Here is a 25929-nt window from a genome sequence, read left to right as displayed (position 1 = left end):
TATTTGTCGATCACCTTTCAAAATACGTGGAAGCGGTAGCACTCCCAGATTAGAAGGCAGACACGGTTGCAAGAGCATTTGTCGAACAGATCGTGCTCCGACATGGACCCCCGAGGAAACTCTTGACAGATCGGGGAACGAACTTAGTGTCGCAGCTAATGAGGAGAGTTTGCGAGCTGCTTAAGATCGCTAAGAAGCAGACAACACCCTACCATCCGGCTTGCAACGGCGCGGTGGAGCTACTGAACCAAACCTTGGCCGGGTTCCTGTCGCATTTTGTTTCGCGCGACCAGCGGGACTGGGACGTGTGGCTCCCGTATACAATGTTTGCCTACAATTCCGCAGCACACGAGAGCACGGGCGAATCGCCATTCTTCTCTACGGCCGAGACCCGGACCAGCCTAGTGAAGTGCCAGAGGGCCCCCGTCGTGTCCCATAAGCTTCACTGGACGACTATAAGGTTGAGCTAGAATCGCGCTTGCAAGTGGCGAGGGACATCGCAAAGGAGGCCTTAAAGAAAGCGGCGAAGCGCAGGAAGGAGGTGCACGATCGCAGTGCTAGAGACGCGCCGTTTGATGTGGGGGACAGCGTGTACACTGAAAACTGCCAAAGGCAGATTGGGCTAGCTCGTAAGTTCCAGACGAAGTGGAGAGGACCGTGCGAGGTGTTCGAGAAGCTTTCTCCGGTAAACTTCAGAGTCCGAGACGTGAACCGGCGCTTGATAAGGATACACGCAAATCGCCTCAAGTCGGCACCGGTTCAGTATTCACGAAATGAGGAAAGGGAAAGAGCGGATTTTGATGGGGACAGAAGTGAAGCGGAGCGCGCAGATAGTTCGCAAGAAACGCCCTCTCCTGCATTTGTTCGGCAGGCGCCAGAGGTGACGGCCGGAATGCCACCGGATTTACTTCATGCATTGCTAGAAGAAGAAGAAGCGCGCGAGGTTGCCGCGCAGATAACGCCAGGAGAGGCTCCTGCCACGAGCTCTCGCGAGTCTCAAAGCAGACAAAGGGTCACAGACTTACTTGGTATGACTCATGAAGGCCGATATCCGCTGCGAAATCGGAAAGCTAAGTCGGACTAAAGGCGTAAACAGAGCGGAATTGTGAACTGGTTAGAATTGTGTAATGCCGCAGCTCAAAACATTGCTATGTGCTTATGTGTTAAGATATCGGAGTTGGTAGTTAAACCTTTCTGTCATTAAGTAACACCTTCACAGGAGAGCATGCGGAGCGCATGCAGAACCTGCCCTACTTCCTTTCGTTATCTATATTTTTGTCTGTGCCGTGATCGTGCTAGAAGTGGGAGCTCCTTTGTAACTGTGGTGAATTTATTTCGTCCAGTTTGGACTAGAAAGGAGAGGCTTGAGTGCTGAGTTTCATGTTTATCTGCAAAAGAAGATCAGTGCTGCCCCTGGAGACGCCAGTTATGACAGCTGAGGCATATGGTGTTGTGCAGTGGTGTTGAGTGCAGCGAAAAGTGTTTTGTCGGACGCACTGTGCGAGGCGATTCAGAAAGCGAAGGGGAGCTGCATGGACTCAAATGTTCGGAGAACATTCTTCTGGAGGGTGAGCGAGTGTGACGTTCCTTGTGTGTGCTACGAGGGTCCGCGTTCGACGGCGCGGCGTAGACGGAGCCCCCAGTGGCGGCGAAAGCGCAACCGGACCCCCTTTCATGTTTCTACTGTATATGGCTGCAAGCAACTTGAGTGGGATTGCTTTCGGGTCTGCCGCCGTGGACCGCACGGAGAAGACCCAGGTGACAGCTGCGTCCAATTACCGAGCCATACTTGTTGAGAGTGAACGACCAAAACGAAGGGGTTTAAGCACAACCGGACCCCCTTTCCATAGTGTCGGCACGTGTCGAACGCCGCCGCGTGGAGACGGGCGTTATCTTCCCCAATTGCCGTGACCGTGCCGGGGAGAAAGGGCCTCGTTTCGGTGGGCCTGGCCCCGTGACAAGACGGCGGGCATCATCACCAACACTCCCGATTACATCCTAGGACAAGGGACCACTTTCCCGGCCTTTTAGTGACCTCGCGTTCCGGCCTTGAGTGGCGAGTGTCATTTGATGGAGAACGGAGGTCGGTGACCCGCGGGAACCGTCAGCGGGCCAGAGACCGTCTACCACAGCCGACGCTACCTCGACGACAACCTTCTTTCCCTCGGACTCAACACGTGACGGGGGCGAGACCATAAGTGTGGTGGTGTGTTTGTGCGCCCAAGTGAAAGCCCTAGGCCCCTCCAACTCCGGCGTGGGCGTTCTCAACCTAGGGAATGTGGGGAATAAGAAGGATATAAAAATCGGCAAGGAGTACGGAAGAAAGAACGCTCAGGACGACATCGTTCGCCAAGGGGGCCTTCAGCGCCGAAGCCCGACGGCGTGCAGCTTCTGCCAGCAACCGTTCGAGCTAAACTCCGGAGCCCCTCCATCGTCCCCATGAAGTCGTCGGCACGTAAGCTCGGACACCCCAGCCTCTGATGTATAATCATAATCATGTATAATTATTGATTATATCTGTTTGTTTAAACTGAGCCATACGGTGTCTCTTTGGCTCTCCGTCCCGTGTGGACCTGCGCATTATGGGGGGTCGTCACAGGTCTAACCAATTAGTGCTAATTCTGTCTATTTTCCAGTGTTATTTCTTTCTTATTTCGCTCACTTGTACGCCCACCCTGCTTGAACTTAGTGTCCGCAGTATTTCATAAAAATAAAAATAAATGATGCATGTCTAAGCCTCTTTGCAGCTTCACAGTGCTATTTCTATTTTGGCTTTAATAAAGAACTGAAAAACAACAAAAATAAGTCACTATTGTTACATTGTCACTGTTCTGTAAACTGTAGAACTTCTTTAATTAGAACTGATTTTACCTGTTCCAAACAACTGGAAAAGTCAATTTCTCATGTGCATTTGGGTTTTACAGCAGTGTGCTAAAATGTGAATTTTTAATGCATACACAATTCAGGCACACACGCACAACTTATATATTTAATAGCTAATCATGTCTTTGGCATTAGTAGTCAGCTCGCTGTAGGTAGTTGGGGGGGGGGGGGTAGGTTGTTTACATATTAAAATGACAACAACTGTGCAAAAGACAGGCCAACACCCGGCCGATTCGGTTTGCCAAAACCATGCCATCGTGATGTCTGGCTCTATGTCACACTGCGCCGACAAAAAACAGTCGGCCGACTGTCGGCGTCAGCGCCACGTCTCCCACAAGACGGCAGTTGGCCGATGGTTCGCCAACTCCCATGTCACACTAGCGAGACAACGTGCGAGACCTCCCGTCGGCTTGGCCCTTTCTCGTTCTCACCCTTCTTTTGTAATTTCTTGCTATGCGAAATTCATGGGCCGGGACGCTTCATTTTTAAATCTATTAAGTAAATGCCAGCATAGTAAAACAAACTCTTAACACTTGTGATTATGAACCTATACTGAGTGCAGCCCAGTACTGAGCGGCACTTATTGCTGTGTCAGAAAGGCATGGCTCCAAAAATAAATCCAGTCGCTCGCGGGTAAACAAGACGGGAGAGATCATTTAAAGCTAAAAAAAATAAAAAGAAAAAATTCCCAACCATGCGGATTCGGACTAGGAATCTCTGGAATGGGAAGCTACTGCTATACCCTTGACGCCACGGAGAACAGAGTGTTTCGTTGTTTTCAGAGGTGCTGCACTCCGCAATGTGACACTCGCGACAGAAGTAAAAAGCAGGCGACCCACGTGCGAAAACTCGGCCGGCGCGCTGCACCGGTCGCTGCTTGCGAATTGCAGCCCCACTGCAAGCAGGGACACACAGAGCAGCAAGCATCGCTGTGCCGCTCGACTCAAGCACTCGAGCTCAAAGCGTACGCTTTGGCTTGGTGTTGAAGTTCGCACCATAAAAGACAAAATAGCCATATTATCAGAAAGACCGCCGGCTATACTCGAGCAACGACAAACCATGCTTGCGCCAGTAGCGAGATTTCGGCAACGCCATGCACCGTCTGCGATCGCACCAGGCGACGAACTGCGCTGCTGCCTGGCGCAGCACACGCCGCTTCGCGAGTAGCCTGCGCTATAATATCTCTTAATGTCGCTTTGCTGTTAACAGTATAATCTCACCTTCAACTAAAAATTATGGTCAATTTGCGCGACACCTTCAGCTGCGGAGCCAGCGGACCGCTGCGGGCGACAGGCGAGCCGGACAGAAACGGCGGGCCAGCGGCAGCTTGCGATTCGATTCTGGCGAGAAATTTTGCTCGTATCAGAGTTGTTGCTTTTACCAGCGACTCGGTGTTGATCAACGATCCTCAGGAATGATACATTTGGCACATTTCTCAGTCTCAGCGTTTACTGCTTACGTCAAAAACAATCTTAAGCTGATTTTTATTATGGCGGCGGAGGGGATCCAGGCTGGCCTGCCGGCGATCAGGCTCGGTTTACTTCACGTTCGCGCCAAAAAAGACAAAACAGCCATGCTAACAGAAAGGCCGCCTGCTATATTCGAGCAACGACAGCATGCCTGCGCAACAGCTGCGCTTTCGTCAACGACGCCGCCTGCGGGAGCGCCAGTGCGACGAACTGCGCTGCTTCCCGGCTGCCGTGCTCGTCGCTAAGCCTAGCTGGTTTTGCATCGATGCCGTAGCTCAGGGCGCTTTGGAACTAGCCAGCGCCGTAATAAACTTCTCTAGTCACCCCTTTACTGCCAACCTGTACCATAATAAAATAAAGTTATGCTCGATATCCGCGACGTCTTCAGCAGCGGATCTAGCAGACGTCAGGCGAGCCGCACGAAGCAGCAGCAGGCGGCTGAAATTTGTTTGTATCATAGTTACACTTCAACCAGCACCTTGCCATTGGCCAACGATCCTCAGTAATGATACTTTTTTGGCCTATCATCTATTATAGAGCTTGTTATGAACTTGAACAGCACTATACCGGAATCGTGTTCGTGTCTGGTGAATGTTTGAGCTCGGCGACCGACCTCGCGTCGACACGGTCGGCAGGATGGGTTTGTCGGCGTCGCGGGCGTCAAACACGTCGCACTACGAAGACATCTGGTCGCCGGACGCGCTGGTGTCGTTGTCGACCTAGTGTGACAGCTTGGTCTGCCACAGAAACGGTCTGCCGACCCGGTCGGCCGATCACCGGTGTCGTTGTCGTGTCTGCATCGGCGTCGTGTCGAGCTAGTGTGACAGGCCCCTTAGGAAAGGCTGCAAGTGCCATTATTTTTTTCTCTGTCAGCAGTGCAAAAACACTGCAGTGTGCAATTTTGTATAACTGACTAAAAATATTATGTAATCTTAACTATTTAAAATGTGATTATCCCGGTTATAGTTACGGTCGGTTGTAGCAGCCTGTACTGTGGCCTGACCCTAACAAGAATCGCAATAAGAATCGCGTCGTTGTTCTGAAATCCTGAGGGTAGCCTAACTTTCAGAGGGGCCAGCCTTCTGTTATTTGGGCAAATCGTCGACCGTTGTGACAACATCGCGATCGAACGAGGAGGAGTTCGCGATCGCGATGTGACGCCTTTTTCGGTGTCTTGTATATAAATGGTCCACATGTTTCCCGCACATATCACAGCCGACTACGATTACACCTTTGACGAAAATCCTGCGGCAAAAAAAAACCATTGACGCAACGGATGTCTCGAGTACGCCGCAATTAATACGGACTATTCCTACTGCAAGATATCTGCGTGTTTTGCTACAAGCATGTATGTCTGTACCGCCGCACGCGATTAAACGACAGGGACTGCCGGGCGCTCCAATCGAAAAGCTGGACCATCCGCCTCGCTCGCAAGCGCCAAAGTGATCGTACAACACATTTCCGCCTCACGGCCACCTGGCGGCCGAAAACTGGCGGACCGCTCGCGAAGCGGACCTGGCGGAAGCCGCTCCGAAACGATCGTGCAGCGGCCCAAAGAGGGTCGCTTTGAGAAAAGCTGGAGGTGATTGTGCTGGTCCGTGCGTACGTTTGTGGATGTCTTCCGCTTTGGCCATCATTTCCTCCTCTGCCGCGGGGCTCATTCTGCGTATTCCTAAGTGGGAGGCGGCTATTCTTCTGGGTGCAGGCCGTGTCCGCGTGGCGCCCTGACTGTCCCGAGCAGCAGCCGGGCGGCGCCGCGGCGGACGAGGAGCGGTCTCACCGCCAGCAGGACGACGAGGAAGAGCGGCTGCGCTGGCTCTCGCAGCTGCCGGCGGCGCGACACCCCCAGGAGCAGAACCTGGAGGTGACACTGGCTTCGCAGCAGCTCCAGCTGCGCGTCTGTCGGCCCGTGCAGAGGGGCGAGCCGCTGCTCGCCTGGTTCTCCCGCGAGCTGGCCGACCTGCTCAGACTGCCCGCGGCACCGTCACCCCGCAACAGCGGCAACGCGCACGGTGCGTCTCGGCCCCCAGCTGCGGGCGCGGTCTTTTTAATGCGCAACTGCAGTGCACTGCTTGTACGCCACGTTTTCACGGCATAACTTTTCGATCGCAATGCAGAGCTCACCTGAAGAAAAATTAAGGAGGAGGAGGAGGAACTTTGTGGAACAGGAAAAATATTAGGAGAAAAACCGCTGATGAATGTTTGCTTCAGCGCTTCAGATAGAAAAGGAGTGCACCCAAGCCGCACCCAAAAATTCAGGTCGTTATATAAAAATAAAGAGCATCCCTGTTTGACCAAGCGTGCCACGTACGCGGTAAACATGGTTACTCAGGTAGTAGGCCAGGGAATATATTCATGCTATCCAGGTGAACTCGGAGGAGTGCGAAGATGAAGAAAAAAAAGTAGACGATGTTAGCCTCGGTAGGCAACACGGATTTCTATGGCAGCTGGCGTCTCCCGCTCGGAATGAAGTTAAACGCGATTATACATTGCTTCAGGTACAGGAAAAGGCAGTCGTCATGAGTGTTGAAAGAAGCGGCAGCTTATTGGCTCAGTCTCAGCACCTTTATTTCTTCATCACCAAGGTTATCATCAACGAAGAGGAGCACCGGACTCACCCTTTAGCTGCAGCTTGTTTAGCGATTGAAGAGATTGCGCTTTGTGGAATGAGCTTCCATTAAGTGGTCTCTGGAGGGCAGCCCACTCTCAAAGATGCATGCCAATTGCTCCTAGTTCGTTCCGAAGCCGTCTGTGCTCGGTCATGGCAAGTCGAAGATGTAACATGTAACACTGACGCAACGACACTTCCATGCGGTGTCATCCGTCGCAAGGCACTCATGCCGGAGCAACAGCCGAGGTATCATGCCAAGTGTTGCTGCAAGTTGTTGAGCCTTATGACCGTCAGGAGACCCGGAACACACATCACCTTGGGCTTTATTCTAGGCACCTGGCTTGGAGAAACTGAAATCACCCACTGGATACTCTCTAACTGGAAGCAGCCGTCAGTTGCAGTCGTTAATACTTGTGGTACAATCCCCACCATTAACGTGGACTTAGACAAGGAGGGGTCTCAAAGCCGTAATTGTTGCTCTTTTGTCGTCCACGAACAGGGAGCACATGATATCCTGCGCTGTGCTGCAATACTGTCGTTCCTCGTTTATATGGGCCCTTTAGGTTTATGGTGCTTGGCTCGTGACCCGAAACACGCGGGTTCGATCCCGGCCGCAGCGGTTGAATTTCGATTCAGGCAAAATCCTTGAGGCCCGTGTACTGTGCGATGTCAGTGCACACTAAAGAACCCTAGGTGGTCGAAATTTCCGGAACCCTTCACTACGGCGTCCCTCATAACCTGAGTCACTTTCGGACGTTAAACCCCTATAAATCAATCAATCAATCAATCAATCAATCAATCGTTGATATGAACACTTCGGTTCCCGAAAAAAATTGACCATGAAGCAAATCGTCCGTAAAGACGAATCCTTAGTAAAAAGAAATTATCCAGAAAATCAGTTTTTTTAAATTACGATCTGCTTCTTTGCATAGAGGTGTGAAGTGAATGTAGTAACGCTGTGTGTTGCGATCATGACGTTAGTTAAACACGCAATATTTTTGCAGCATAAGAAACTATTCAGTATACATTGAGTACAAGATAGATAGCCTACATTTTTTTCCGAGGCAAGCAACGAAGTCTCCCGAATCCCTCGCGACTGTCTCCCCGGGTTCCCCGTCTTCTTCCCGTGAGGGAGGAGGACCCCACTTTGCGAGGGTACCGAAACAACGTTCCTCCTCGAGGCAGTGGCTTCATGGGTAGTCTGGCGGCTACTTGTCGCCGAGCAGTAAGAGACTAAGCTAGAGTAGGCTAAACGTTTGAATGCACGGCTGACAGCTGTCGAACGCGTCTTGCAGTGTAGCAGACTCAGCAGAGGGAATCTGCGTGGCAGCCATTCGTGCACTACGGCAAATGGCGAAGCGCGTCGATTGAATACCTTGGCGCTGCAAAGCATGCAGCCAGAAAAGCAAAAAAAAGGGCTGCACCGAGTCGTTCGCACTTTTACACTCGGTTTTTGTAGTGCCCAGCACTAAAAACGCAGAAAATGGAACATCAGGCAGGAACAGTAAAAGGTTTTATTCTCAACTTTGTCCACGCTAACGCGTCAAATATACGTGTACAGTGCAATTCTAACCTGTCCATTGTTTCAGTAGCGAGGTTTCCTCTTAACGAGGGGTAAGTACACTGAAAAATTTTAGCCTCCAAAAAACTGTCGATAATTCGAGTTGTCCATATTAGAGGGGACCGTATTGATGAACGCGACTGTATACCATTCCATCACACGCCTTGTCCATTAAAGGGCAGCTCCGGGGTCATTCTAGGTTGTAATGAAACTCATAATGTACGGTTTTTTCATGTGCCTGATTATTTCCACCATGCTTGTTAGCCATGCAACATTTCATTCCGGTGCAAACAGACTCTAAAGTTTGCCGTTTCCAAGGCCACTGTTCCGAATATTTCTCTGGACAGCACTGCATTCTCGACGTCACAAACATTCCCCGCTTCCCGCTTCAGTTACAATATTTTGAGGCTTGTATTAGGTCCTCTCAGGCATTTTATGAAAGCACTCATCTCTTGCAGTCACTACATCAACCACTCAACACGGTTACGAGTGTTTTTCTAGTAATCTTTGTGGTGTCATCGCTGCATCAGGCGAAGCATTGTCTCTGGTAAATGACTGAATTTCCGTTTATGTTTGCTGTTTTCTCTCATCTAAGCAGGTTGGAGTCAGTGTATTGAAAAACGATTTCTTGTGGCGAAGAGAGGAAACGGTAAGGAATGTGATGTCACTATAAACTCAAAAAAATGTTTAAAAAACCCGAAGCTGTCATCTGTGTGCACCGAGTGCTCACCAATCATCAGCCCAGTTACATGAACGGGCTTACGCGCGCACGCAGGAGGGGCAGGCGGCGAGAAGCCGTACCGGTGTCCGCTGTGCAGCGACGCTTTCGCCAACCCGTACCCGGTGGTGTCGCACCTGATGTACCGCTGCCCCGCGAGGCACCACGCCGCGTCAGCCGAGGCGCAGCTCCCAGCGCAGCCCCCCGCGGTGCCGCGGCGGGCGACCGACGCGACGCCGGAGCCAGCGGCCGCCGTGGAGCCCAAACCCAGGGCGCTGGCCGCTCTGCCGACTGCCAGGAAGGTCAAGGGCTTCGACATTGCCTCGCTCACCGATTGCTGTGGGGGAGGCGGCGCGGAAAGCAAGCACCAGTCGGCCAACGCTAGGGACGTCAAGATGACGGTGGACAGGTGTGCACTGGCGCCGGTGGCATGTTCACTGGTAGTTTATGACTGTCGCAATGCTAAAAACGTGCCGTAAAATGCTTCTACAGCTTAAAGGGGCTCCGGTCTACCTTCCGAGGAGATCACATCAACTCGCTCAGTCACTGCATCAGCCAAATCACACACTTCTACACGCAGCAGAGAACCCACAATCACGCGCGAAAGTTGGCGAGCCCTTCCCGGTGACTTCTCCATGCTCGCACCCTACTCCGTCGCTCGTACCTGCGTGTAAAAGTTGAGAGATGGCTATTGGTTAGATTCTTTCAGACATCAGGCAGCAACCAGGCTGCGGCCAATAAGCCGCGTAGCTCCGGTGGGCCAAGAAGCTCCGCTGCGGGAGGTGGGGCCGGTGTAGGAGCGCCGACCTTCCAATGTGCAAAAAGTGACGAGAGGAGAGGGGAAGGCCCGAAGACGCTGAAATTCAAATTTTGACTACTGATAACTCAGCTTCTACAAAGCGCGTTAAAAAAATTCTTTCTGGGCAATATTCGTGAAGCTGCGTGCTTTGACGCCCTAGGCACGCCGCCGCAACTTTATTAGAGACCCTTTAAGGGCCCCTTTAAGGGCCCCTTTAAACCGCTGGCTTATACCCCTGTCACACGGGCACTTGTAAGGCCTTAGAAATTAAGGTCCTTTGCCCCAAAGGCGCGTGACGCGCATCTACACGACAAAGCGTCGAGATCTTTGCGATAAAGTTCCGTAGCAATAAAGGCGGCCGTCAGCGGCCTTAAAGTTGCTTAAAGGAGCAACCCAGAGGGCAGCGCCAGCTAGCGAGCTCAAAGAATAAAAAAATTGACGCAATTTTTAGTTTTGAAACCGTGAAAAATATCTAATTTATCTTATTCAATGGTTAATTTTGCGTTACAGTGCACTTAACCGTAGAGGAGGCTATGACTAAAGACATCCACACCGCTAAGAAAGGACTTGAACGCTTTTCAGCAGCCGCATCGACACGCACATGCTTGCGCATAGAGCGTGCTTGCGCATCTCTCTTTGCTGTTTTTTCTTCGTTTGCTCTTTGTTGTCTGCGTGTTTTGAGTTTGCTTGTGTGCACAAAGACACAAGCAACAAAGCACGCTTCTCGAACACAACGAGGAGCCGAACGGAAAAGTGCGCCTACCGTGGTCGGACCGAGAACGATGAAAAAAAAAAGAAACTTTGTTTCAAAATATCCGTTTCTCACCGTCAGAACGCTCATTTTTTATCGTGATAGCTACTTTTTCCAACATAAACGAATGCACTCTTAGCTGAAGTGCTACCGTCTGCTTTAATTTCATAATGTTACTAGCGCCGCTTCACATACAGCGGTGACTTTTGGCATTCACGGAGGCCGCGTTCTAGCTCCTTTGGATTTGCCGTGTAGCAGCGTCGCTGCTCCTTTTCGGTTTTCCTCCTTTAGTGCAATAAGACAACTTTACGGCAAAGGCCGAGAAGAAGTCCCGTATGACAGGGGTATTATTCACACTGAAATTTGATAAAGAGATGGTACGCGACCGTCTTGCTAGAAGGTGGGATATGCCATTGAACAGCGTTATGCGGGTGATATTCGCTGAGGCATTGCGAATTGAGTGACGCGTAGGTACTAACTTATTTTTGAGCTTTTTAGAGGACATTCCCCAACTTTCTTGCTTAATGAGAGGAGGTGCAACGGCTATTTTTTTTGCTCTAAAGCAGAGGTATGCCATTGTTGAAATTATTAAATGATTATTTTAAGCCAATTCCGCCAGTACGTTAGCATCACCTCAACCATCTAATTTCATGAGTGGAAACGTTGCTTAAGCAAGCCAACTAGCCCTTGTTGAACGTGGTCTATTCCATGCCCGCCGTGACAGCGCATTTTTTAGGTATTCTCTCGCGGGTCTGCAGATCGACGTGGGCTCATTCTGCTATGGCCGACCCATGGCATCTGGCGGGCAGTAAGACCACTAAAGTTGCTAAAGTCTATGTGGCCCCGGAGCCTTCCACAACAGCATTGCTGCTGAACAGAGGCTTTGCTTTTGAACACAGTATAGAACACTTTTTAATCAGCCCTTTTTTGTCAAATTATGGCGCTGTTGCTCTTTATTGTAGGCTTCAAGAAGGGCCATGTGTGAGTCATGCCCTTGTTAGCGCAAACCCCTTGACGTTGGTCTAGGAAAGGAATCAATGTTCACTTTTGATAAATTGATCAGATAAATTACGTTACTCCGTAGCACAAGATTACTTGCCATCGCCTCCACTAGAGCACCGTTATGTCTTCGATCATCCCCTTCCCCGCCAACAGGATGGCGCGGGGCGAAGCCGCGACGGCGTCTCCTCCGGCGCATTCGCCGGCAGCGCCGTCCGAATATGCTGCGGCAGCCTGCGTTCCCGACGACCTGTCCTTCAAGCGGCCTTCCAAGAAGCGCGCCAGGGCGGAAGACGACGCTGCCGTCACAGCACCGCCCTCGAGCGCCTTCAAGAAGGTCGACAAAACTGACAGGCAAGTGTCTGCCCGTGAGGCCGGCTGGTTTTGCCATTCACGTGGTGCCAAAAACAAACTTTATTCTGCACAAGTTTCGCAGTATTCCCTGCCTTCCCCTTGGGCCAGCGAGTAACAGCATTATCAAGAAGAAAGCTTACTCTTATTGTTTGGTGTGCTAACACGAAATAAAGACACCTGGTAACTGCCACCCAGTAAATACCCAGGTGCGCGAGAGAGGTGGAGGGGGTGGGGAGGGGGTTGAGGAGGGGGGAGTGGATGAGATTGGGAAGTCTGCGAGGATATGGTTACCGCAGCTGGCACTTGACAGAATTAACTCAGGAGGTATGAGAGAGGCCTTGGTCCTGGAGTGGGCATTAGTAGGCTGGTGATGACGGTAACTGCCACAGGGGAGGGCACGATGGCTGTCTACTCCAGAGCAGAGAACAGAGGGAAATAAAGGGTGGAAAGTGAACAGTGAGAATACAGGGAGAGAAAGGGGAAGCGCGCCCAAACACTGCCTAATATGTCCGTTGCAGAAAATCATACCTTTCTCGAAAAACACATCGTAAAAGGAGAAAAGCAGCATGATAAACGTAGCAAGTGGGACGAGCCTAGACTTTAATTAGACTGCACATGAAAGAAAAATACAGCCATGTCGTTAACGCTCACCAAGACAGCTAGAATGAGACAACGAATGTAAAAGAACGGCGTTGTAGTAAACAGGAGTTTCAAGCTCACGCATTGAGATAAGTGGGGAAAAAACGCACTATATGCTCGATAGAGGCGCACGCCCACAGGCAAAAATGTTCACCGAGATAGCACAAAGCCCTTTATTTGCCAGTAATTTCGTGGCAGTGCAATATGGCCAATGAAGCGCTGGCGTAGAGGTGGAGCATCCGCCTCGCGTGCAAGAAAACCACGGGTACAATCCGGGTGCTGCGCAATTCTACACCGGATATAAAAAACAAAACCGAGTGTCGCTAAACCAAATACCTATCCCTGGGGTGCGGCCTGATCCCGGTGACCATTGTGCCGACAACGCACCCTCTCACCAGAATAGGATTGGCCGCCTGGTGCAGTACTTCACCACCTCTTATATGAATGCATCAATTAACGTCCGGCCCCCGGTCACCAGCGGCTGCGAAGCGATTGACCAAGGCAGCGTTCACACCTTTGACGCTGCGGAGAGTGCTAAGAATCTTTGACTCCGTACAGCCCGCCATTTGAAATTAACATGGCAACGTTTAAAGGTAGAACTTTATTCAGTGCGGTCACCTACCCGCACCCTCCTAGGAATTAGCAGATAATAACTGGTATGTTGTAACGTTTAGTGAGGTAGGAGTACCGATGAAGCATATATACAGTGTTAAAAGGAGCAAGCACGTACTATGCTATCGTGGTTTAGTGGAGTGGCGAGATCTAGTTGTGTGGGATTCTTGTTCCTGGTACTAACCTATGACTTAGAAACGTGGAGACTGGCGAAAATAATAACAATAATAATAATAATTGGTTTTGGGGGAAAGGAAATGGCGCAGTATCTGTCTCATATATCGCTGGACACCTGAACCGCGCCGTAAAGGAAGGGATAAAGGAGGGAGTCTGAACTTAAATTGAGGACAGCGCACCTTGCTCCGGAAAGAAAAGTAACAGGTGTAACGTTGAAAGACAGGAAGAGAGCACAATGGGTCAGATAACAAACGCGCGTGCACGATACCCAAGGCAAAATCAAGAAGAAATGAGCATGGGCAGGGCATGCAATGCAAAGTTACGATAACTGATATTCCCTTAAGGTAGCAGAGTGAATTCCAAGAGAGGGGAAGCGCAGCAGGTGCGTCAGAGATTCATGGGAGTGGATGAGTTCAGGAAGTTTGCAGGGATAAGGTAGCCGCAGCTGGCATAGGACGGGGTTATTGGAAGGACATAGAGCCTTTGGCGCGCAGTGGATGTAGTTGGGCTGGTGATGATGATTATAAATTCTGTGGCACAGAAAGCTGCGTGTGAAACGCAGGATGGTCAAAAGCAACGTGACAGAGGGTGTTGAGGGAGCTGCAAGTGGAGTAGTGCTAGATAGGTGTCCGCTCTTGTCAGTAGTTGTTGTAGGTGACCACGACGCAACAAAACTGCCGTTTAAGCAGTAGAACGAAAAGGCCTTGAGATGAGCGACAACCCCAGTGAGATGAAATGAACTATTCAACAGCAGCCACGGGCTTGTCACGATGCTTCTTGAGAAGGCAACTTATCCAGCTAGTGAACGGTATTTGAAGTGCCACAAAATTTCCGAGGCGTTGTCGCAATTGTGAGTGCATGAAGCCAAGTGATCTGCCTTTTCGTTGCCTGTGTGCTTGTTTGGGAAGGAATCCATTGGTTGTGTGACAGTACGCTGCGCGTCTACGGAGGGCCGCTATCTCCGGTGGCTACTTCCCTTTGTGGGGCCGCGCAGGCGCTTGAGCAAGATGCTGTATGACACCACGAATAGTCCGGTGTAGGGGGCCAATGCTCATTAGGGGTCCGACCGCCGACAGCCTGGCCGTCATCTTTATTCGCATGCTGACAAGCATTCAACTTGTCAAGAGGGCTGGCGGTGATATGTTTTAAGTGAACGGTCCCATTTGGAGATGCGGCAGGAAAAAACTGCAGCTCCTTCCGTTCTCCCTTCCCTTCGGACTAAGCGGCCCGCGTTCGGCAACGTTGTGGACATGAGCGCCTGCACCGCATTCTAGAGGTGCAACAGCAGCTGCACACCCCGCAATAGTGACAGGTGCGCCGGCAGGAAGGGAATAAGACCCAAGACAGCGGGAGTTCTGGGAAAGAACGGGGAATTCCGCGGGCGCCGGCGCAGAAATGGTGGCGAGGGAGACACTCCAGCCTGAAAAGAGAAATCGCCCGAATGGACGGGGAAGCAAGAAAAGCGGGGCAGTAGAGAGACGAGGAAGGCCCGAGACGACATTGCTGGGCAGTCGTTCCTCCGGCACCCCAAGAGCCCAAGCCATCGGGGACAAGTCAAGTTTGAGCGCACAAAAAAGGTCAACCCCACAGCCCCTCCGTCCCTCTTGAAGAAGAGACTCCGGCGCCAACGCAGCTGCATGTAAGCTTGGGCGCCCCAGCCACCGCATCATGTACTCGATAGTATGTAATTCCTGAATATATTTGTTTTGTTCCGACTAAATCTAACGGTACCTATTTGCCTTTCTCTCCCACGCGGACCCGCGCAGTATCTGGGGTCGTCACAGTTCATTAAAGGCACTCCACGATATGTTGCCTTACAAAATGTGGCGCGAATGCTATACGCATTTTCAAGTTTATCGTTACTTGAAAATGGCATAGCCCTTTTGTTGCGGGGAAGAATAAAGCGAGTCGGCGTGTGTACAAAAAAAATATTCCTACTTTCGCGCAGTTCCTAATGTCCAAACTGTGTCACTTACCCACAGCATGTGAAACGGCCTTTCGCTACGTACGCGCGCAGGTCTCCTCCCGGACTGTCCCCGGTGGCCGGTGGTTTCCCGTTCGCTTTTCCCTACGGACTGCCGCCGTCCAGCCCTCTGTGTGCCCAGTTCCCGCTGCTGCCCGTCTTCGGGCCCCTTTTGGACCCTAAAGTTGAAGACGACGTGGTCTTCGACAAGAACAGTTCGTCCGCCAGCAACAACTCCTCAGCGGCCGCCGCTGCTGCAGCCGCCGCCGCTGCTGCTGCGGCGCGGCGATTCCTTCCGGCTGCCGCTGCGGCAGCCGCAGCGGCCGCTGCGGCTCAATACCCTGCTGCTGCAGTGCTTCCCTACCTCCCGCCATCGCTGGCGGCCCTGTCTCTGCCGTCTCAAAACTGGTGCGCCAAGTGCCAGACGAGTTTCCGCATGACCAGTGATCTGGTGTATCACATGCGGTCGCACCACAAGCGGGAGCCGGACCCAGCCAAGAAACGGCGCGAGGACAAGTTACGCTGTCACATTTGCCACGAGAGCTTCCGCGAGCGACACCATCTCACCCGGCACATGACCTCGCACCAGTGACGCGGCGGCGACTCTTGCTCCTGTGGCTGCGCGAACACTTGTCGCTCCGATGCTTTGCGGGACCACTGCGGTGCTGGCGGTAGCCCTGAATGGCATTGCAGGAAAAGCGCACCCGGCATCGTGCGCGAGATAGTTTTCTTGCTGACAGCGCGCAGGTCTGCGCTGCCATCTCGAAGCTGGCACTTTGAATCCATGGAAGACCCTTCGTAATTTGCGGAACCGCGGACTCAACAGCGTTTGCAAGTGCCGATATTGGACGACGTCACTCTGCAAAGTTTGGGTGCTTGTGTGAAGCAGCAAGGCGCGGTCGCCGGAGCTGCCTTCTTGGCGCCATTGTGTGCGTGGGAAACCAGCGAAACATCTGTGTGGTACCTTGCTCACGCATATGGCGGCTTGTTCCTATTGGGCTTTGTGGTGTTGCTTCTGGTCACTGTCCTCGCCCTGGCACTAAAGAAGTCCTCGCTCTGGTGATCCCGGAGCATTCTCAAGTGAACAGTAGACATAGTTCGCGGCCAGTGGCAACATCTAGTCATCTGATCGTTGTGTCGTGTGTTTTTGCGTGCTGCGTAAGAAAAGGAAGAGATCTTTGACTGCGCTGTTTGTCCGCCGACATCGCGACCAGGTTGCACAATCTGGTGACTAATTTAGTGCGATAATTAGGCTCTTGTGCAGGTGGTCCGCCTACATTCAAGTGCAGTGTCAGAGCCCTAATTTGCGGACCTGTTGCGGCAGTATTGTGCAGTACCATTGAGGGTTGTTTGAAGGGAATAACGTTATCGTTTGGTGGATGCGTTTTTCTTTGTGATTTTACTAGTCAAGTACTCGTTTGTTTTTCTTTTCGCTCCAAAGGAGGCGTGGCGAGTACATCAGCGGGTAAACGTTCTCGCCGAACTCTGGCAGTGCCCCGATAAAATAAGTGCCAGTGCAGCTTTTTCGCGGGCTAGACGGTATGAGATCATGTTATGGAAACAACGTGGAGGCTCAATGTGGGACACTTCCTGCGTCCGGTCTCCCCTCTGCTTTCTTAGCAAGAAATGCGGTAGATATTAGCGGAGTTGTCGTATGAGCAAGCAATCTTTCTAGCTACGCTAGGAACGTTCTCAGGTTTCGTTTTCGCAGCCTATTTGTCATATCTGACACTCAAGTTCTTTGTAATGTATCAAAAATACCAAGAAATGCCCAGTTTTGGGCAGAATAGGTGTCAATGAATACCTGTAACCTTTCTAATCAGTCCGCTAAACCGAAAAAATAATGATGAACTCTCGGCTAATTTGTACTTCATTCTAACAGCATCTAAAATGCGTTGAAACGCGAAAGCCATGCTTCGAGGATTGTCCTGTTCAATCATGAAAAATTTTTTTTCACTGGATTCCTCTCTCCTCTGGGTGATATAAGTTCCCAGACGCAATAAGATTAAAGCAAACATTCTGAACATGCGATAAATAGAACACCAGGCGGAGCGGAAAGAAATTAGCGCATCATAGGCGCTGAAGAACGTTGACAAACGTCAAATAAGAGCAAACTAATGCAGCGAACTAATTAAAACGAAAAATTTGCCATCGGTAATATTCATCGTTGTTGTTTGATTTCTCTGCACGCAATAGTTTACAACGGATGAGTATTAAATCATCGCTAGCAGGTTCTTGTAATTAAATCACTCTTAAGAAGGCGTCAGTCTTAATCTACTTGAACTCCAGCTGTGTTAAGGTTGCGGCTAATAATATTTGCTTAGCGAGTGACTATAGCTTACACACCGCCATTATGTGCCAGTGGGCATTCATTAATAAGAAAAAGAAAGGTGAAAGTGCTCCGCAAACCTGCAAAACACGACCTCCAGTACACAGTGTCCGTATATCTGAAAATTTTCCAAAAGAACTATATCCTCGAACTTCGCGAGTTAGTGGCAGTCATTAATGGCATTCATTGGTGAGCTGGCACCTCGGCAAAGCGCATTTGTGAGCTAGCCATAAACTGCTTAGTTACGTGCCTACCAATAAGAACATCTTGGCTGTAGGGTTGTACTTGCAGGTTCCTAGTTTATGTGTTCTGTCACGAATTTTTGTGCAATCCAGTGTCTTTACAAAGATGTACTTTGCTCCTAGCGCTACATATGCCTGGTGGTAAAGGCAGAATTACTTGTTTAGTTATTTATGTAAATTTATTTATTTGTGTGACTACAGTAGTAGTTATTAGTCTGATTACAAAAACAAGGTTTGAAATATATTCTGAAGCTACTTTCGTCATACTAATTACAGTGTTTATTTTTTCATTGCCTGGCTTCAGCAAACGACGCAGCGAGAGCGGCTGGCATGACCAACTATACAAACTGCTTTCCAAATCGGTTATTAAAGCTGCTCTGGAATGAGGAGCGAACGAATTAAATTTGACTGCACTGCCGACGCATGCGCAACCATGAAACCTGCGTTTCCTTACGCGCCGAGTCTTTTAGCTTCGTCTTCGCAGAAGCTTAGAACGTGAGAGACTTAAGAAAAGACATAGCAAAATTTTCTCATTATATCTCGTGTGCTACTGGCTGTCTTTTTGAAGAAATGCAACCAGCCAATCTAAAATACTAACTGCGAAGTTAGGTATCTCCTTGATCGTACAGAGACATTTTTTAACTTTCAGTAGAACGTGGAAGTCTACATGATGTAAACAGGCTTTTTCGTCAAGTCTGGTCGTCGAGTCAGTGCTTCTTCTCCATAAGGTGCGGTAATCGTGCAAATTTCAGGAAAGCGTCATGCTTTCCGGAGCTTTGTGCAATTGCCACATGTGCAAGGCAACTCACATGTGGTGTAAAGTGGAGACAAACTGCTTTAGTTACACTTCAGTGCGATCTCTTTGTTTTCGAACACACGCCTTACCAAACCTGTCACATAAGTCACATAAGTGTAGCCCAATCTACATCGTGATTTTTAAAACGCAATATTTACGAAAAATGAGCACGAAGCCTGCTTCACATTTAGGAAAACAATAATTAATAATGGGATAGGAAGTGAAGTAGTGTTCTCTTCGTTTTTCCGGACGAATAGGCAAGCTGAAACTGCCCCTTCATGCCACACAGCTGTTAATAAGCCAGTGCGTTCAGAAGCCGCTATTGGAACAAGTGAACAAATTAGTAAGTCTATGTGAAGCTGACGTGGAGATCTGTTGCGTTCGTCACTGAGTGCCAGGGAATAGGTAACCGGGCGGTTCAGTGCGAGCGAAGGCCTACCGATGGGCCTGGTGGTCATGGTTTCTTGTCGGCTCATATTCAGCGGGTCGGCGGCAAATGGTAAAAAAAAAGTTTCCTCTGTTTCAACGAACCATCAGCAATAACACAAAGACATGGCCCCAAGTAATGTCTCTAAATAGGCTTGCATCTATTGATTGCATTTATTTTCAAAGCTTATCTGGGGACTTTAGTGCCAGGCTTGTACATCTCACAGCATTGCCACCGGTGCATGCAAACTAAAGATTCCTGCTCAAATAAGAGAGCATTAGGCAGCTTGGTGTTGTCAGAGGCGCACCATCGGCTTCCGATATTCTAAATTAACATGATGACCAGCCGCAGAAGTATCGTTGTCCCGAGGACCGCCTGAGAGCTACGCGAAGTCGAAAACACGTCGCCGGGACAGCCGAGAGGGTCCAGTGCCAAACAGGAAAGCGTGCAGGTGTTTCGGAGAGCGTTGCAATATTGTACACATCACAGCATAAACATGTATACATACAGTATATATATATATATATATATATATATATATATATATATATATATATATATATATATATATATATATAAAAAGATATTGTGTTTCGACGTACAACGTGCACAAAATCTGTGTCAAACGAGAGAAGACGGTGCGACCTGTGTACGATGACAGCGTGTGTCATGGTTTTGAAGGAATAAATATCTCTGTTGTTGGAATACAAAGCCCGCGTATGCTGCCATTCTTTGCAGTTTCTGTCCGCCTTGGGTGCAGCGCTGGGGCGAGTTTATTCTTGGAAAGGCATAAGCAGGTACAGCAGACCTTACGGACTCTGCAGACGCTTTCAAACATCGTTCTTTTTCGTGATAAACTGCACCGTTTCGCCCGCCTGCTGGCTTCGGGTTGTCACGTGGCCAGCACAGTTACGGTCAAGCCTAAGTGGAAACGTACACACCTGTATAAGCTAGATCTGGCATCGGCTAAAGATTCACCACAACCGTCATTATTTGTCATTCAGGTCCATGATTGCCAGTCACATTAAAAAGCTTTTAGAAATTAATCAGCATATCATGAGAAAGAAATTAGAGGGAGAATAAGAAATTTTTCAAGTGCAAAATGAATAGTACACAGTGTTTAATTTCGTAATGACTGGCTAGTTGGTTGGGCATACTTAAGAATACAGCTCGGTAGGAACAAGGACTAGACAAGAAAAGGATGCAAACACAGGCGCCCACTGACAACTGACTTTTTATTGAGCGAAACGTAAACAATATATAGTAAAGTAGTGACAGTGATAAAATCAATGTCATATGGTGTAAAGGGCCGCAGAAGCAATAAAGGACATAACAGGTGATAAGGCTAAAATACGATTTTATTTTAAAACGGATGGTACACAAAAATATAATAATGTACACTGTATCACCAACAGTCATCTATATTTATAGTCATCCTGTGTACGCTATATTTTTGTGTACCATCCCTTTTAATATTTCATCGTTTTTTGGCCTTATCAACTGTTATGTATTTTATGGCTATTATAGCCCTTTACATCATATGAAGTTGACTGCATCTGATTACCACTGCCACTCCCTAAATAGTTTTTACGTACTTTCTTAAATAGTTTTTACGTATCGCTGAATAAAATGTCTCTTGTCAGTCAGCGTCTGTGTTTGCCTCCTTTTTTGTCTAGACCGTGTTCCTACTGCGCTGCAGCTTTAAGTACACCAGGTGTTCAAACAAGAGATTAAATATTTATTGACATCCACCCAAGCGCAGATACCCCGCTACAAACGAAAGCTATACGGCTCCCACATCTTCCACCAAGACGACCCCGGACCAGGACGAAATTTTTTTTAACTACGAAGTTTCTGTGGAAGCTGTATAGCTTTCCTTTGTGGACGTATGGCGGCGTTTTGATGGATGGCAATGAGTAATTACACCCTTTTTGCATATCTACTCCATCTTAGGGTATTCCCCTAAACATTTGACCAATAGGGTGCTCAAAGATGGACCTCCAGAAATTTTGCTAAAAGAGAACATCAGCAGTGCATGAAAACAGTTTTTGCACGTATAGTATATTCAACAAAGACCGAAATAAGTGAGAGGATAACTTTTGCCGTCTACCTTCTAATTAGCGAAAATCAATAAACTTTTAGCCATTGCAGCTAGCATGAAGCTTTATTTTTGAAGCGTAGAAGTGGTCGTACTTATAGACTTCTTGATTTCGTTGAATTCTCGTAGCACGCCCGTCCTTACAGCTTTTCGCCTCCAAGTTTATAACTCAATCCATGAGATTATATGGATGTAAGACACGGATGATCGGCGGAAAACTCCTCCCTTGAGTGACACAGTTGTTGCGTACGGAGTTTCTTCGATTTCGCGGGCCGAATTTAAAAGCAGAACAGTTATCAGCTTCGCCCATTGCTCTACGCCATTCGCAGACGAAACGCCAAAAGCAAGAGATGCACCACACGGGGAGAATTTTACGCAGATCGTCACCGCTTTCATGCGTAACGACGCGGCTCATTTTAGAAATTTGCGGGCACCATTTCCCGCAATACCGACGTCCTGTGGGTATTTCGCCAAATGGAACAGTCGTCAAATTCGGCCACCCCTAACTTTCAGGTAGTAAAAAGCACGTTAACAGCAGTGACTGAAAAGTTTATTGATTGATCTTGGTTAATTAGCAAACACACGATGACAATTGCCCTCTCACCTTGTGTCTGCCTGATCGCGTAACCTACCCAAATGTGTGCTTGTCTAAAGGTGCATTTTGCGCAGCTGAAGAAAAAGGAGGCTTGCTGCCATGACATCCAAACAAGGGAGTCTTCACATCTTTCGTTTCACTCTTCAAAGTCTCACATTACACTTCGACGTGTGAACGGGAACGGCTAGCTGACGGAAACGTCAGCTATGCATGGAAGCCACGGACCATCAGCGTCATCCCAAAACGCGAACAGAAAAATGTTACCGCCAAAACATGAGCGCAGAAATGTTAGCTGCTGGAGAAGGAATACACATATAGCCTATTAGCACATCCATGCAGCGGTCTTCACGACATCAAAGCGAAAATCAAGTGCAGCAATAGCTAGACTGCACCAAGAACAATTTTGCTGTTTGGTGGCTCCCCCTTCGCCTTTCGTTCGACACTGACAGTACACTGCTGTCCCCGTCTTCACTGCGCTTACAGATGATCATCGTTTGTTTTTTAAAACGTTCTAAAAACCTACTGCCACGTAGTGCTAATGGCGGCCAGTCCAGAAGGGAGCCAGAAAGACCTGCGTCAGACCCGAAAAGGGGCTTATTTGGGCTAACTCATGCCCCCAAAAGGACTGAGCTCGGCGATGGCGATAGCAGCAAGTAAGCTGAGGGGTCGTCGAAGAACATAATGACCATCACTCCGGGCGCACTTAATTTATAAATGGCAAGTAACTTTGAGGACAAAGTGCTTTAAGCGTCGGCAATAACCTGAAGCATCGCCGAAAATGCCCCGCGGGATCACAGTTCTAGAGCGCTCTGGTTGCAACGTCTCGCGCAACTAACAAAGTGATAAGGCCGTGTCGGCAGAGAAAAAAAATAGAAAAACAAAAGCGACAATCTTTCGCGGCAATATTTTCGAACAGCCTGCATAACCGATGTGCCTTTTCAGTACTAACCTATGGGGCCGAACATTAAAATAATCCTAAAGTAATACATGAAAAATTGAAGACGATGGTGCAAATTACCGCGCACTTTGCGCTTATTTTTATAAATGTTATTTATTTTCACACAATAGATTCTTGCATGAGGTACGAGATGTAGCCGTCAAGCTCGTCAGTTTGCGTGTTTTTCGGCGCATGATTTTATTTTTGACATTTCTTGAGCATGCGCCAATTCTTGGTGAATAGTGTGACTTCATAATCCCCTCATCTGGCAGGTAGCCAGCTACGGTCATTTTAAGTGCACTATGGGGCAGCTGTACAACATAAATCCTTGTTCATCTGGGCTCAAAATTCGTTGCACTGGCAACGACTGCGACTCTGACGGTGAAGTGGCTTTGCATCTGCGGGGACAAATGATATGGGCTCCTGCCCGGGAGCCGTCAGCTCGAAACGACGCCGAGCTAGCGAGGACAGTCGGAGTGCCGGTAGAGCAACTTGGGCCAGCAAATTCTTGAGCTTTTATCTCACATGCGCTCAGCATGCGAGAGCGCTGCATAAGCGCTGCACAGAACCCAGTGAACGCGAACGCGCATTACTCAATGCTGCGTTGAACTAAACACAGCAGTAACTTAAGCTAAGCATTGTGCTCTCCAACGCTAACAGTCCAACAGTCTAAACATAAGAAGCGAACCTCACATTCTTGCAGCTTTGTTTAGTCTTTCAGCTTGCAGCCTTAGTATGGTACATTTATAAGCGAGGGATGACGACGAGAAATTTCCCGTGTTCCTGTGGATGAGTACCCAAAGGCCGACGCTGAAAATTATCCGCAGTGGGTTGGCATCTTTTCTTTATCATACGCCCTGTGCTCAGAGCAAGTAAACCTGCGCCAGCCTGCTCTTCTTTAACGCTGCGTGAGCACGGAAACAGCGCCAACCTCCATTACCTTCCTCTACTGAAGTACATAGCTGGTACGCTCTGCTTTCTGTTTTTTTTGAAAACACAAATTGAAGAGCGTGAAGTTTCGGGCAGTGTCTGTCGAACGACATGCCAAATCCGCCTTTTTCACGACGCGACTGCGCATGCGCCCGTCCCCTGGCGGCGGTGTCGCGAAACACATTGGAAGTGTCGCGCGCTCCACTCGAGACCGGCCGTGGAAGTGTAAACAAACTAGCTTCATACGCGGGGTGCGTTGCTGCAGCCGTCGGGCGTTCAACGCGATGCATTTGGCGATGCCTACGACATGTGTTGCATACGGCTTCAATGCCCAATATGTAAAGGGAAGCAAACTAGGATTTTTTTCGCTTTACGAAGGCTTCCCGGGACCACCTTCGACACGAAGCGTGGATAAAAGCAGTTCGCCGGCTCAACGATCGTGGCCACCCTTGGGCACCGTCAAGCACGTCAAGACTGGGCGGGAATCACTTTGTGACAGGTACGGACGAAGTACTGAGGCTAAATGCGTGTGCATCTTATCAAGAAGTGTTTTATTCATGGGCAGGAAGGTCTCGAATGTCACCGCGGCACCCAGACTTCGTTCCGACACTTTTTGCTTTCTCAAGCAAGAAGGCCAATTGGGCAAGTGCTGTGAGCCGCTTTCAACGCGCGATGGAGCGGACAACGAAAAAGAAGCTACGAGAGCATTCACACATGGTGGTAAAATTTTCTGATAATCTCCAATGGAAATTTTCTTTTTATGCCACTACACCTTGGCCTATCGCCCCGTGTGGATATGTGCCATGTGTTAAGAGGCAGAAGAAGAAGAAGGTGCGTTATGAGTGTGTTCGCATCACATCCATGATGAAGAGCTCTGCGTGGTATCGCCGGAATGGCTCAATGTGCGCCTCTCGCGCTCGTCTTTATGAACGCGCATGCTTGTTTAACCTAAGCAGCGGTGTGCTGTGGGAAAATAAAGTGAAGTGCTAGCAGAGCTGCCACGTTGCGAGTACGCTTGTGCTTTTATAGCTCATGTAGCTATTCAGCAGTGCTTGAGCACAACGATTGCTTGTGAAAGCTGTCGTCCCCAGTCGTTTTCTGTGCTACGGCGTGCACGATGTAGTATCCGCCTTTCATGGATGGCAGGCATATAAAGCGGAAAACGCCAACCTCACTGATCGGGGATATTTCATTGAACATTATGCTCCGAATGCAGCCTTCATCTCTGAAGCGGCGGCCCTTGCTTAGCTGGCGTTCGCATCGCATGCCGGATGATCGGAGATACTGAAGAATTTGCTCTTCGGTGGGCACAGCAGCCTGCCTAGGACTTCGCACCCAGCCATCAGTCAATCCTAGAAATCCTCCACGTAGCAGGTGCTGCCGAGGACACGCCACCGTTGGCAGATTCCAACAAATTGTGCTCCGCAGCAGCACTCAGTCCGGCCGGGTTGGGCGCACAGAACCCTTCCAGTGAGCTTACAGCGTTATACGCGAGGTGACAGCAGAGGAAAATGAAAAAGGCGGAATCTTCACGCCGCCGCACTTGTAGCATAAAACACGTGATGGTAGTGCTCAGAAGAAAAAAAAAATCTGTCAAAGGCATCCAGTTTTACCGCGCTAGCTCCGAGGCACGATTCAACCGTCTTCGGAGCTTCTCATCTCTGATGAATATATGCAAACCTGTCTGTCCAGCAACGATGCTATTGCGACGGCCTTGAGTGCAGCAGTACTTCGTACATTTTGTTGACCGTATTGAAAGCTTCATTAGGAAGGACGACCGCGAAAAAGTGAAGACTTAAAGCGTGTACGCAGAACAGTAGACCCCGACCACGCACGTGCTGGGATTTGAATCGAACAGGAGCCGTGAGGGTGTTGTGACGTCACATTTGCAACTTCCAGAGGCGGCCAGCAGGCGAGGCGGTACGATACAAAATCGCAGAGAAATAACTTTTGCAATTTTTCCCAGCAGAAGCTTCACGTGCGCATCAGTCTTAGCAGTTGGACTTTCCTTTTCATCAAAAACTGCTGCTGCAAAATTT

At 49.4% G+C, this 25929-nt stretch overlaps 1 protein-coding gene across 1 annotated transcript in view; it reads left to right on the top strand.

Annotated features, from left to right (window-relative positions):
- The window catches only part of LOC144115687 (uncharacterized), a 123639-nt gene extending 103805 nt beyond the window's left edge, over positions 1 to 19834 (top strand). The window contains exons 3-6 of the mRNA XM_077650156.1: positions 6058 to 6364; positions 9300 to 9651; positions 11948 to 12145; positions 15591 to 19834. Coding sequence (XP_077506282.1) covers positions 6058 to 6364; positions 9300 to 9651; positions 11948 to 12145; positions 15591 to 16128 — 1395 coding nt within the window. The 3' untranslated portion in view covers positions 16129 to 19834. The remainder of the gene's footprint in view (positions 1 to 6057; positions 6365 to 9299; positions 9652 to 11947; positions 12146 to 15590) is intronic.
- The last annotated feature ends 6095 nt before the right edge of the window (positions 19835 to 25929 follow it).

The sequence above is a fragment of the Amblyomma americanum genome, chromosome 1, assembly GCF_052857255.1.
Source record: "Amblyomma americanum isolate KBUSLIRL-KWMA chromosome 1, ASM5285725v1, whole genome shotgun sequence".
Classification (NCBI taxonomy): Eukaryota; Metazoa; Arthropoda; class Arachnida; order Ixodida; family Ixodidae; genus Amblyomma; species Amblyomma americanum.
The sequence above is the reverse complement of the archived record's forward strand: the minus strand, read 5'-3'. Positions and strand labels throughout refer to the sequence as shown.